Source organism: Canis lupus, chromosome 29 (genome assembly GCF_048164855.1).
Source record: "Canis lupus baileyi chromosome 29, mCanLup2.hap1, whole genome shotgun sequence".
Taxonomy (NCBI): domain Eukaryota; kingdom Metazoa; phylum Chordata; class Mammalia; order Carnivora; family Canidae; genus Canis; species Canis lupus.
This window is the reverse complement of record NC_132866.1, coordinates 29,488,748-29,503,787: the sequence shown is the minus strand read 5'-3', so window position 1 is coordinate 29,503,787 and position 15,040 is coordinate 29,488,748. Positions and strand designations below refer to the sequence as shown.

Below are 15,040 nucleotides of genomic sequence, written 5' to 3'. Positions count from 1 at the left end.
CCATACTCTAAATAAATAAATAAATAAATAAATAAATAAATAAATAAAATTTAAAATTTTTAAAAAATAAATAAAATTTAAAATAAAAATAAAAGACACAAGGGGAAAAAAAAACAATAAAGACCCCAAATAAGGAAAGGGCTCTATTGCTACAAAGATGGATTGATACATGTGCCCAAGGGTGAACAGTCTTTAGTCTTTGGATACATGGCCATTCTCCGGCTGTAGTATAGAGGTAGAATGTTGCCACTTCCCTGTGAACTTACAGGAAAATGATCTCCAAGAAGTATGTGCACGTTCAGTGAAGTATCTCACCTCACTTTTCTGCAAAGCAGTCCAAAAGACTGAGCAACATGGGGACTGAGCACCTCATCCACATCTGCCTGTGAAATAAGTTCATTTCGGGTCTGGGATGTCATTGTCCACTGTGATTATGAACCATATCAACCTACACCTGGATTGATTGAAACTCAATAAGGCAGTGTTTCCAAGCTTTGCTCCACATCATGGTCATCTGGAGTTTTTAAAAATCCTGTGGCACCATACACTGTGTGCTCTTTTGTGTCTGGCTGTTTTCACTTGAGAGTAATGCTTTCAAAGTCCATCCATCCTGTAGCAAATACAGAGCTTCATTCTTTTTATGAATACTATCCTATTGTATGGATACATCACATATCATTTATGTATTCATCCATTGATGGACATTTGAGTTACTTCCACCTTTTGGCAAGGTGGATAAGAATAAACAAATTTACAGAGACAGAATTAATTCAGAGTGATGGTTGCGAGGGTGGGGAGAAAGGGAAAATGAACTGCTTAATGAGTGTGGGGTTTCAATTTGATGTCTGGAATTATATGTGACCACTGCACACCACTGTAAATGTACTTAATGCTACTGAATCATACCTTTTTAAATGGTTACAATAAAAAAAAATTAAGACTTTTTTAATATTTATTTATTTATGATAGTCACACACACACAGAAAGAGAGAGAGAGAGAGAGGCAGAGACACAGGAAGAGGGAGAAGCAGGCTCCATGCACCAGGAGCCCGACGTGGGATTTGATCCCAGGTCTCCAGGATCGCACCCTGGGCCAAAGGCAGGCGCCAAACCAGGGATCCCCTAAGACATTTTTAAAAAGCCAAGAATCCCAAAGAAGGAAAAAAAAAGAAAAAAGAAGAGAGAAAAGCAAAAATAAAGATAAAAAAAGAAAAAAAGAGAGAAGAAAGAAAAAAAGGGGGGATCTGAGAGATGGTGGTGGTGAAGAAGTTGTAGTGGAGGGAGAATGTAGTCTACCTGAGGGGTCCTAGAGGGTGATCCTCTTGGTTCTGAGTGTATTAAGTTCTGTATGTTAGAAGATGCTCAGTCCCAAATTTATATAAACCAGCAACACAACCAGCAAAAAGCCTCAACATAGGGATGTCTGGGTGGCTCAGCAGTTTAGTGCCGCCTTCAGCCCAAGGTGTGATCCTGGAGACCTAAGATCAAGTCCCACGTCGGGCTCTCTGCATGGAGCCTGCTTCTCCCTCTGCCTGTGTCTCTGCCTCTCCCTCTCTCTGTGTCTCTCATAAATGAATGAATGAATGAATGAATAAATAAATAAATAAATAAAATATTTTAAAAAGAGAGAGAGAGAGAAAGCCCCAACATTGACCACCAAAACATAAATGAGATAAAAGAGGGGGGCAGAATGGGATTGAAGAGAGAATATAATCTCACAGAATGAACCAGCATGGTATACCACTTGGTTCTGGGTGCATGCTGGTCATGTTTTAGAAGGTATTAACTTTTGCCATTGTAGAACAAAATGAGGCAGAGAAAACAAAAAGCACAAAACAAAACAAAAAAACATATCTTGTATATCTCCCAAAATTGAATTGAGTATATTGAAGGGAATCTGGAAGTGGAAAATATATCTAAGACATGTAATTGTAGAAATATGAAAGTCAAAAAGGAAGAAACTTAAAAATGAAGAGGTGGTAAAATATTGTAGTTAAGGTGGGAAAAGAGAAAAAATGTTGGAAAATTTTAGACTCCTAAAAAAACTAGTTGTACTGGAAAAGGAGGGGAGCAAAGGAAGGGTACTCTCTAGTTCTATGTACCGTAAATCCCTTGACTTCCCTGGAGCTTTCCAGTGCTGCTTGGTCAACAACTTGCTCTTCCTCTGTCCTTGCAGCTGCTCTTCTAGGGGAGGGGCCCCGCTGTGCTGATTCTCAGGTGTGTGCACCTGGGGGAGCTGCCCCACCCCCCCGCCGGGTGCCAGGCTCTGTGGGAGCTGTTGACGCCGGGAGGCCTCTGTTCCCTGGCAGCCCCGCCTCTCCCAGGCACAAGGTGCAACAAGGAGGAACACCACCACTGGCGGCGGCCAGCCCTCCAGCCCTGGAGTCAGCTTCCGCAGTAACTCCCGCAGCTCCCAGTCTGCAGGGGCCTGTGCAGCTCGGGGGGCGCCCGGGGCAAGAGCGTCCTCGCTGTCCTGGGCCCTCCCCACCTCCGTCTTGTCCCGGGGGAGTGCAGGGTCCTGGGCAGTGTCCCCCGAGCCCCGGGTTCCCGGGCCTGTGCTGCTGGAATCGCGCTCCCGGGCTGCGGCTCCCAAAGGCAGCAGGACACAGCCCCCTTCCCGGGAGCCCCCGCCTGCCCCCCGGCTTCTCCCCGAGGCCCCGCCGGGTGCTCCAGCCCTTTACCAAGATGGGCCCGGGTGTGTGGGGCGCTCTCCCCAGGCGCCCCTCCTGTTAGTGACCCCGGGACCCCGAAGGCCCCACTGCCCCTCCTGCTGTTCTGTCGGGTTTCCCTGCTGAGCACTTTTCTGTCTGGGAAGAATCCGGTGCGGAGTTTTAAAGTTCCCGCTTCGGGGATCCCTGGGTGGGTCAGTGGTTTAGCGCCTGCCTTTGGCCCAGGGTGCGATCCTGGAGTCCCCGGATTGAGTCCTGCGTCAGGCTCCTGGCATGGAGCCTGCTTTTCCCTCCTCCTGTGTCTCTGCCTCTCTCTCTCTCTATGTGTATCATAAATAATAAATAAATATATATTTTAAAAAATAAAGTTACCGCTTCTCCAGGGCTGGGCTTTCCTGTCCCGGAGGCTCTCGCCCCGTTAGCCCAGCTCCTCGCGGGGCCCCTCCCCTACTTGGTTCTTTCTTATTTTATTTTTTTCTGCCTCCTACCTTGCGAAAACCCTTCTTCTGTAGCATTCCAGCTGTTCTCTCTTTAAATCCCAGGTCGAATTCCTAGGTGTTCAGGATGATTTGAAAGTTATCTGGGTAAGTTGGTGGGGACAGGTGAGTTGAGGACCCTACTCTTCCGCCATCTTGCCCTGCTCCCCACCCTTATTATACTTTTAATGTCTGTGGGATCTACAGTAAGAATCCTTTTCTTTCCTGATACTGATAATTTATTTCCTCTCTCTCTCTCTCTCTCTCTCTCTAGTTTTCAAGTTTGCTGATCTACTCAAAGAAACACTTTTGGCTTTGTAAATTTTCTCTCCTATTTGTCTGTTTATGTAAGTGTTTCTCCTTTTCTAATTACACATACTAGATGTAAATTTCCCTCTAAGTTCTGTTCTTGCTGAATCCCAGAAATCCTGATAAAATATCTTCATATATATTTCAAAATAATTTTTACTTTCTTTCAGGATATTTTCTTTGATCCATAGGTTATTTTAAAATGTATAATTTAATGTCCATATACTTATGTGTTTGATAGATATTTTTGTTACTAATATCTAACTTAATTTCTTTGTCATCAAAAAACATTTTGTGTGATTTCAGTGCTTTCAAATTTATTGCAAATTGTTTTACAGCTGATCACATGGTTATCTTGGTGAATGTTCCATGTGAATTTGAAAGGAATGTGTGTTTAGTTGTAGTCTACAAATGTCCATTAGGTCAAACTGATTCATAGTATTACCCAAATCTTCTATATACTTCCTTTATTTTTAAATTTTTATTTATTTACTTTTTTAGACAGTGAGCAAGAGAGACCATGAGCAGGGAGAGAGGCAGATGGAGAGGGAGAGGCAGACTTCCTTGCTGAGCAGGAAGCCTGATGCAGGGCTCAATCCCAGGACCCTGGGACCATGACCTGAGCCAAAGGCAGATGCTTAGCTGACTGAGCCACCCAGGTGCCTCCATATACCCTTCCTTTAATCTAATTTTCCTATTAATTATTGAAAGAGGTGTTTTTAAATATCCATCTATGACAATGGATTTGTCTATTTTTTACCCATGTGGTTCTGTTAGTTTTTCTTTTGTGTATTTGGATCTCTGTTTTTAGGTACTGCATTAGTTTTCTACTGTTGCTCTAAACAAATTAACAAATAGTGGCTTAAAACAAACCAAACTTAAGTTCTGTAGTTTAGACATTATCATAGATCTCACTGGGTTAAAATCAAGTATTGGGAGGGCTGTATTCATTTCAGGAGTGCTAGGGAAGAATCCATCATTTCCTTGGCTTTTCCAGCTTCTAAAGGCTACCCACATTCCTTGTTTCATGGACCCGTTCTTCCATTTTCAAATCCAGCAATGATGGGTCAAGTCCTTCTCATGTCACATTACCATAACCTTCTCTTCTGTAGTTAAATCTTCCTCCCTCTTCTGTGTTACGATTACATTGGATTCATCTGGATAATTCAGGACAACTTGGATTTACTTTACTTTAGATCAGCAACCTTAGTTCCAAGTGAAACCATAATTTTAGGAATAAAATTTGAACCTTTATTTTTATTGCAGTCTTCTTGGAATGAATACTGTATTACTTCATGTAAAAGAACCTCACAACAGTGTAATTCTATTGGTCCTCCTCCTTTCCTTCTCCTTTGTGGTATGATTCCCATATGGTTTTACATCTACCTATGTTATAAACCCCATGATACAATGTTGTGTTTTTGCATTAGACAGTTGGTTTTTTAGGAAGTAAAGAGGAAGAATAGTCTTTTATGTTTATCTACAAATTTACCATTTCTAATGTGTTTCATTATTTTTTGAAATCTAAGTTTCCCTTCAGATGTTACTACTATTTTTCTATATGAAGAACTTGTTTTAGAATTTCTTATACCACAAATCTATTGGCTTTCATTTATCAAAAACATCTTTATTTCACTTTCATTCTTAAAGAATATTTTTGCTAGATATAGAATCCGGGCTTGACTTTTTTTTTTTCCTTTAGCACTTTAAAGATGTTGTGCCATTGTCTTCTATTCTCCATTGATTCTGATGTCAAATTAGCCATAATTTGTGTCTTTGTTGTCTGTATATAAAGGATGATTTTATCTGAATATTTTGAAGATTTTTTCCTTACCCTTTGTTCTCAGCAGTTTGACTATGCCATGCCAAGGTATTTATTCTTGTATTTATTCTTCTTAGGGTTTTCTTTCTTTTTCTTTCTTTCTTTCTATATTCTTTCTTTCTTTTTCTCAGATTGATTGATTTTTAGAGAGAAAGAGAAGCACGCATGAGCAGGAGGGCCAGAGGGAGAGAGAGAAAATCTCAAGCAGATTCTGTGCTGAGCATGAGGGCTCAATCTCAGAACCCTGGGCTCAAGCTCAGGACCCTGAGATCATGACCTGAACTGAAACCGAGAGTCAGACACTTAATTGTGCCACCCAGGAGCCCCTATCCTTCTTAGTATTTTCTTAGGTTCTTGGTTCTATAAGTTAATGTGGTTCACCAAATTTGAGAGGAGCTCTTGCTTTCTTCAAACAATTTTTCTGCTTTATTATCTCTTTTTTGCCTTCTGGTCTCTAATTACACACATATTAGACATCTTGATATTGTCAAGGTTGCTGAAGCTTTGAACATTTTCTTCCCAATATTTTTGCTCTGTTCTTTAATTGTATCATTTCTAATGATCTATATGCAAGTTCACTAACCTTTTTTTTCTGTAGTTTCCAATTTCTTGTTAAGTGCACCCAGTGTGTTTTTTGTTTGTTTCTTTTTTCTTTAAAAATTTCATTCAGTTCTTTTACATACATATACATTGTTTTCATTTCCCTGCTGATCTTTCCCTATGTATCCACTCAATACAAACATTTTCCCCTAATTATTTGATTATATTTGCAATAGCTTGTTTAAAATTCTTGTCAGCTAATGATATTACCTAGGTCATTTCAGGGCTTCTATTTATCGCTCATTCTTTTGTCCATGGTCACACTTTCCTGTTTCTCTACATATCTAATAATTTGTAATTGTAAACCGCAAAGTAAATGGATGATATTTGATAGAAACAAAAGAATGTAGGTTTTGGATATAGCAGGAAGTTGGATGAATGACTGATCATCTCGTTCTTGTGGAGCTTCAGTTTATACTTTGTTATGGTGAATCTGTTTCGGTTGTACATTAGATTTAGGGCAAATCCTTAGTCCCAGGACAAGACTTTATTCCTGTGGCATAACTCTCAGTTTTCAATGGAAAGCACAAGGTGTTTATGAAGTCCCTCTAAATTTGTGAAATCCACTTTCCAATCTCTGTCCCTCATGTGACAGACAGCAGCTGAAATTGCTGTTCAACTTTTTCAGATTTCCAGCTGTTATTTTCTACAAGACTCCTTGGGGTCTCCCTTGAATATACACATTGCAGGGATCAGGCAAGAAATTGAAGGAAGTTTATTTGCATATTTGGTGTTTTGCCCATAGTTCCTTCTTTCTGAGAGTTCTACCTTCTGAATCCTGAGACCTCAAACTAATATACAGCCATGTATTTTGTTTGAGTTCTAGCCATATCATACTGGATAGATTCTTAAGTAACCACAGATCTCACTAGCATCATTCACTTCTTTCAAGGATTGAATAACTTTCTCTAGCTTTTGCTGCCTTTTGGTCATTCTCGTGTGTGTGTGTGTGTGTGTGTGTGTAATATTTTTTCATCCAGATTTATCATTGATAACTGATACAAACTACTGCACTACTTACTTTTATAATTGGGACCTCATCTCACTAACTCTTGCTGGGTTTTCTGCATGTATTGGGCAGGAGCAATCATTAAGTCATGTATCTTGGTCCTTAAAATAGAAGAGTATGAACTTTCAAATCAAAATAGTCTAACTATATATTACTTCAGACTCAGAGTTCTTGTTGTTCAAGCTCCAAGTTCAATATTCCAGCACTGAATTGATTCTTTTGGCTACCTATATATATAGATATATACTGACAAATTCTGTGTTCTTTTTTTCTGACTATGACTGTGACTCTTGATTTCTTTACATTATTAAGAAATTCACCTCAGCATTTCTCAGGGTTAGAGAAACATGGTATTTGGCTTTAATATTCACTGAATCCTCCTGGCCAGGATTTCCTGGAATTGTTCCATGACTATTCCAAGTCTTGATTGAAAAATGTAGCTGGAAGGAATAAATGGTAGATTCCAGGTGCTACTGTTTGTCCCCAAATGAGTGCTGATCCTGGAGCCAAAAGAAACACAACTCTTTGCCTGATTTGGGGGGTATTTTTAGAGCATTTGCAAACACATGACATTTATCTTGAGAAGTGGCCAATGTTTTAAAAATAGCTAATAAAAAATGTATTTATAAAAATCGAATTTCTCCATTATAAAAAAAGACTGGGCTCACTTTATTCTGTTTGTGCTTTGGAGAGTGTTTGAATATGGAAGAAAACCTTTTTCTGATCCCTCCCTGTCAGTCATTATAACTGAGCAAGCCTTACATTCTTACCCAATAATTTTCATACACTGATTTCTTTATTTCTCCTTACAAACACTTTATATTCTTCAAGCTTCAGCCTTTATGTTACATTATCCAGACAGCCTTTGATGAAAGACACTGAAGAGGATGTGATTTGCTCTAGTAGAATGTAATATTTTCAGCAAAAAATCAGTGTCTTATTATCAAAGTAGTAACAAGAGAATAGCCTTTGGAGTGTGATACATATCTGTGATAGGCTCAACTTTAAGTCCAAAATCTACCACTTTCTGTGTAACGTTTGGATTCTCTACAACTTCCTTTAAGCTATGCAAGAGATGAAATTAGTCTTAAACTCATTTTGGTTGTTGTAAGAATCAGATATGGTAACGCATAGAAGGTTTGGAACAGTTCTTGCCACGTTATTATCATCATTGTTATTTTCCCCCATAGTAAAGCCTCGGTAAACAATTGCCTAAATAAACACTTGTTGAACTAAGTGCTATTGTGGTGGAATAGAAAAACACAAATTACAAAGACAAGTTAGGAGAAAAAAAATTATAATTTATGTAAAGTAATTTTAAGCTATGTGAAGTACCATGGAAAGAACAGAGCTAAGAAAGAATTAAAGGGAGGGTGTTTTAGGTAGGATCATTAGGGAAGGCCTCTCAAAGGAGATAACATGTAAATTGAATCTTTAGAGAGGAGAAGGAATTAGCCACACAAAAAATGAGATCATGAGGCAGACATGCATGTGAACTTTCTGAAAAGTGAAAGACCACTAGTGTGGGACACAATGAGTAAGGTCAGGGTGGCACTAGAAGTGATCATAAAGTAGCAGAGGCCAAACACAAAGTACCTTCCTTATAGGCCAGAGTAGAAAGTTTGGTCTTTTGTCTAAGAGCAAAAGGAAGGCACCAAGGGGTTGTAAGCATGGGAATGATAAGATCCCTAGACTTACTCCATCCATGATTCACAAAACAAACTGAAGGAGGATAAGAATTTCTGGAAACATTGTAACTTGATGGTTAGAGAAACTAAGTATAAATGCATAATAAAATATTTTCCATTATGATTGAAGTTTTTAATTGCCAAGAATTAAAAATCCTTTTGGGATAGTTAATACAGGTTTCATCTACTGCTCTTGCTTCTTTCACAACTGTCATGAATCCCAAGAGATACTATGACCCACTTAAAATGGAGGCTAGAGAAGAGAAGTAAGTGAGATAGGCAGACAGGGTTAGAGTAGTTTAGAGAGGTGGTCATAGTTGATAACTATGGGGGCCCATAATAAGAGCACATGACTGAGCTGTGCGGACCACATTAGATGAAAGATGACTTGGAAGATTCTATGGGATAGATTTCTTACAAAAAGGAAGGGCAAGATTTCAGTATAAAATTGGTAAGACATTGTGAGATGCTGACATTCCAGCACCAATACCATAAGGAAACTTTAAGAAAATGTATTTATGTATCAGATCATTACCTTTACAAATTAAGCTACTCTCAGGGTAACAGGTCTTTGCCACTATAAGCTTCTTCCAAGAACACCGGGGTTTATCTTCTCTTGAGGATGCTTCATTCTCTTCATATTCCTTTTTTTAAGTTGCTTCATATTAGTTATAATCTTGGCACTAATTAAGACCACTCCCATTACTATAATGAAGTGCTGTTATTTTCACATGATATATTGAGTAATTAAAACTATTTCCTCTCGTAGAGAAATTTATTCCCAAGGAAAAGCTTATGAGTAAGTTGTGGAATGCTCAGATTCCCATTACCTGTTCACTGATGACAGAATAATTTAAAAGTATACATAATAGCTGAGTTTTCATTGTTTTCTGTTTTGTTTTTTAAACAACAAAACAAAATTATATGAGTTATTATGCATCACAAGAATAGCTTTGGAGTTAGTTTTAGCTTTTTCTCTTAGATGTCAGCTATAAAGTTTGGAACAATTCTCTTTCATTTCACAGTAGCTATAATAAAAGCAAAAATGGTGAATACCTACTGTTGCCAGGTAACTGCGTCCACTGTGCTTCCTGCTACCTTCATGAATCTGTATAGAACAGAAAAAACAAGAAAAATAAGCTGAGGCATAGATTAGGCCAATCCTTGGGCTAAGATTCCATAGCCATATTTATGGCCTATCCAGAGCTACTGGAAGGTAAACTATACAGAATGTGAAGGTAAGGATACTTTCAGCTCTTCACACAACCTTACCATCTGGAAATCAAGACCCCAATACAGCATGTTATCTATGTCTGTCTTCCCAAGCCCATGCCTGAAGGTTCCCACATCACTTTCCCCATGCATAAAACTTTTTCTCTCATTTTCTATCCTCTAAGGACCCTGAAATCTGCTAGGAAACAAACTATAACATTTCCCAAGGATGGCAACTCAATAGATTCCTTTGAATAACCTCAGGCCTCTCTTTCTGAAGAGAGCATGAGAAAACCCAATTTCATTATATAGGTATAAAGCACTTTCAAATGTGCCCCAGTGATGGGCTGCCATACCTGAATGTAGAAACCTGAGTACCACACAGAGAAATCTTTTTTTTTTTATGTTTCAAGTTTTTATTTAAATTCTAGTTAGTTAAAATATAGTATGATATTTGTTTCAGAAGAAGAATTTAAAATTCATTACTTACATATAGCATAGAGAAATCTATTTCTGAAGCAGTTAAGTAGAGAACCGAGTGTTGTCTGACATTTGCTCAGCTCAAGAGAAACCAGACCTGTTTCCTTTCAAAGCACACAGCAAAGCCTTGTTACTAATTCCCCAGCTTCCTGTACTCCTATAGGTTCTACAAGAACCAAAGAGCTGGGAGGAAGCATCCAAGGCCCCATATATGCTGCAAGAGATCATAAATTGCAAGTCTTTGAATAATTCAACCACTTACTTGCCTCCTTTCTCCCTATCCACATGTTCTGAGGCCAGGGCTATCATGACTAGTATTTGAGAGTTATCACCCAGAAACAGGAAATCAAAAGGAATATCTCAGTTATTTAAGACATTCCTTTCAACCTTGAGACCATGAACGGGAACTTTTCTTCAGACAGAAACAATCTTCCATCAGTACTTCATAACCAAAGAACTCTTCCATTAGGAAGGGAGATACTATTTTGTCAATTAGGTCTTAACACACCCTATCCTAGAATAATCTTGCAGGCAGACACATGGCAAAGGGGTTGCCATGTGCTGCCCAAACAGAGGATCTGCTTTGCCATGATGTGGAAGAATACTTAATTTTTGCAAGATTGGAAGTAAGAGAGAGGATGCCAGGATTGCTGCTTAGCATCAGTGAAGTTTATAAAAGAAGATGAACAAGAAGGAGAGGAGGGAAATGGGGGTGGGGTAGGGGAAAGACAATGGGAGAGGACGAAGAGAAGGGGAGGAGGACAAGGAAGAGGAAGAAGAAATGTGGAAGACAGGAGAAGGACATAGCAGGAGGAGACAGCTTGGCTCTTGTCTATGTCTTGCCTCTTTTTCTCCTATACCATTCAGGAGTCCAGGAACAAGAATATGGGAAATGGAACATAGGGGTGATCAAGGTTTGATGGGCAAGGCTAAAATGTAAATGGAGATTGGAGGGAATATAACACATATTGAGGACTTACTTAGTACCATTTATAGCCATTTACAATGTTATTTCTTATAATTCTCAAAACTGGTTTGTTTGGTAAGGTGGATATTGTTGATTCCATTATACAGATTATTAACCTTCCTAATGGCTAGAGAAGAAGTGGCTCCAGACATCCCGAACAGCCCATTTTTATGGAGTCATGCCACCCCTCCTAGTAGCACTCCTGGGGAAGCAGGGCATGACCAAGCAAAACAATAAATCAGGGCCTCTGCTATAAGACAACCACCATAAAGCCAAGAAGACAGATCTGGGGACAATCAGCTATCAGAGTTTCTATGTGCTGTACTACTGGTACAAACCAACTGCTGTGGGGCAGCAGTCAAGGGAGCAGTTAGCTCTACCCTCTGTAGTGTTAGAAGAGAGAAAAGCATTGAGAAAAGCTTCACGTCACACATGACACTGAATCTAGCAGTGAAAGAAGGATAGGATTTTTCCATGAAGAGCAGGCAATGCAAGGTAGAGTCAAGGTGAGTGTGTTCTCAGGAGTTTATCTTGAATGGATGTCAGGAGACATCAGGTCACTAGCTGCTAGGCTGTGATGCTAAGTCTGGCCTTTACCCCTTAACAACTAGGTACAAGTCTAGCACCCAACGTAATATTGAAAAATACAGCTGGCTCTTTTCATGTATATTTGTTGGATTTATCCCATGTGTAAACAAATGAAGGGGGATCAGATCTGAGTGTCAGGAAGATCACTCTAACTGTGGTAAAGGTGAATGGTACTGGTGTGGACAAACTGGCAGGAGATGACTGTAAAATTGATGAGAGGCTTGGAAATATGAGAATGAAAAAAGACCCATTTAGTAGCACTGGTAGAGCACTCACGGGGACTTGGTGAGCGAATCTGAGTTGGGCAAGGGGCAAAAGAGAGGACCCCAAACTTTTAACTGTAGTAATGCCATTGCCCAAGATGGGCAATCCTGGAACAGACTTTTGATGCTGATGTTGGTGAATGTATTCCAATCCTCTTGAATATGCCTCAAAGAACTTTAAGTTAAATAGTCATTGATGATAACAGCTATGCATTCACAAAAAATAAGGAGGAAAAAAATCACTAATGCCCTGCTTGGCTAAAAGGCTCTGGATAGGCAATTAAGAACATTTCTAATTTGGTGTCTTAAAAGTTGAAAACTGGTTCTTCATCGTACTATAATCTGGAGATCCTTGTATGCATTAGATAGTCTGTTCTGCTATAGGTTGATAATTAAGTTCTTAAGTAATTTTCCATTATTAAAGTAGCATTATAAAAAGAATAGGAAAACTAAAATTAGGAACATTTAAAGTAAGGCTAATATTTTCTCCCCTCACATCCTACCCCACATCCCCAAAGAAAACTTATAAAATCTATAAGCAAATATAAAACATACTAGATTCTTTTTTTTTAAGATTTCATTTATTGATTAATGAGAGACACAGAGGGAGAGAGAGAGAGGCAGAGACACAGACAGAGGGAGAAGCAGGCTCCATGCAGGGAGCCTGACGTGGGACTCGATCCCGGGTCCCCAGGATCACACCCTGGACTAAAGGCGGAGCTAAACCACTGAGCCACCTGGGCTGCCCAAAATATACTAGATTCTTATATAGGATATTATAGTTTACAAAGAAATATTTTAAAACTGAATAAAGGAAAAGACCTACCATGATCCTGCATAGGAAATTCAGTTATTCTTCCTAAACTAATTTATGGGTTTAATGAAATTCTAATTTAAAAAATCCCAGCAGATATTTTTGGAACTTTACAAAATCATTCTAATATTCATCTAGAAGGCAAAAATATTCTTTAAAATTGGAAAATGAAGGGACATTTATTTAGAACTACCATATATTAAAATATACCATAAACCCACAATTATTAAAACATTTCTAGGAATTAGAAAGGAGATCTTAGGAACTGGCAAAAAGATTAGGAATTAGTAAGGGTATCTATGTAACAAAGAAGATTTTTTAAAAAGTTATATGTAAGAATTTATTATATGGAGAAGAATTTCATATATGAAAAAATGAATCATTTCTTTAAAGATGCTATGTGATTTGTGGCTATTTGGGGAAAAAATTAAAGTCATATCCTCACCTAAGATTGTATTTTGTATAAGAAATCAAAATAGTAATATAATTTAGTTTCATCGTATTTAAAGAATATCTCAGTTACAATTGAAAATTTGGAACAAATATTATTATCTTCTTAACTTTAGTACCATATTGAAGCAGTAGAAAAGCTGTTTTAGCTAACTTTGAGGAAACACCATTATTAAATATGTATTCACATGAAAATTGCTATAAACTACATTCTTCCTTTTTTCTTCTTAGCAAAATGATGAAACCAACTTCAAACATATGGAAGCATTTCTACACTTATTCTGAGGAGGAAAAAATCTAATATATAAATAATGTCAAACAAAATATGCATTTCCAAATACTACCAAGATGACCAAACATACTCTTGTTTTTTGAGAAGTGTAAAAAACCCATCTCAAATGAGAGAAATATCCTGTTCTAAGAAATTTTTGATATATATTTTTTAAAACTAGAAAAAGAAAAAAAACCCTACAGAAATAACGCATAAAGGAAACTGATGAGACAAAACTCCAAGGATAGACATTATTATAGTCAATGAGTTTGGGGAATTCTCCCCACTTCTATGCTCCTTTCCTGAAAATTAGGGCTCTCTATAACTACCCTGTATCTTTACCATTTCTATCCTTTATTTTTATATCTATATTGGCACTCTGGAAGACAGCAAGTCCATAAAGATCATAATTTTCTTTGTTCAAATCTAACACTGATGGATTCTTCTGCTCTCTAGCTCTCCCTGTTTCTCAGAAACTGGCCCAAACCACATAAATGAATAACTTCAACACAGCTGCAGAATGCTCCACAACAGTAATATTAGAGGTGGAATAACATGCACACAGACTAGTGCTGTCAGGAGTGAAATACCACTGGGAAAGTGAAATTCCATTTAGTATCTGGTATTATCCAAGGATTTTCAGCCATCCACTTCCATTCTAATCCCTAGATTTAGGTCTATGAATGCACAAGTAAAAGATGACCCAGGATGTGAATAACAAAAGGGCAAGATCCTGGTTTTCTAAGGTGGGATGTCTCCATACCTGAATTATGAAGACAGAAATCCTAGAGTATTATTCCAGAGAACAGAAGATGTATGCCCTCATGCTGACATCCAGTCATGCAAAGAAGGATAAGACAGAAAAGGGCAGGGATTGTATCAAAAGAAATTGGCCAGTGCCAGGCAGACCTTTCAGTATTGGGGGATCTTTCCCATTGGAGCCAATCTGCTGCTAAGGAAAAGAACAAAATATCCCCTTTCACTGTGAGAGTTTCCTTTTCCTTTTCCTTTTCCTCCCCCAAGAGATCCCAAATCTGGGAGAATTTCTTTCCTTTGTTATCCACCTGCATATATGACGTATCTGAAATATTGTTGAGCCTTCTCTCCCAGGGCATATCACAGCTCTCTCATATAATAAGGCACATCTTTATTCATGGTCTTTGGGGTTTGATTTCTACTTCTGGACCACATAATGCAACGCTGAAAACTGGATTCTGAATTTTGCTCCCAGGAAGGAGGATAAATCCTTCACAGGCAACTGGATGTTTAAATGAGTATAAACTTAAATAAGAGAGAGGTAGTCTGATCTTTTTTTTTTTTTTTCCCTTCTCCACAAAGGGAACTTTGGTTGTGTAACTAGCATGGATAAGATGTGACAGCCATTCTACACAAAGCCTAGGAAAAACCCTCGAGGAAATTACT

The 15,040-nt window shown here is 38.4% G+C and overlaps 1 protein-coding gene across 4 annotated transcripts in view; it reads right to left on the bottom strand.

Moving 5' to 3' along the window:
• Nucleotides 1–15,040, bottom strand: part of HPSE2 (heparanase 2 (inactive)) — a 629,145-nt gene that overhangs the window by 213,152 nt on the left and 400,953 nt on the right. For all 4 annotated transcript variants that reach the window (XR_012020748.1, XM_072805744.1, XM_072805743.1 and 1 more), the window contains one exon: nucleotides 9,634–9,681. Coding sequence is in view for 3 of the 4 variants with exons in the window: in XM_072805744.1 (XP_072661845.1) it covers nucleotides 9,634–9,681 (48 nt within the window). In the remaining variant the exon portion in view is untranslated. The remainder of the gene's footprint in view (nucleotides 1–9,633; nucleotides 9,682–15,040) is intronic.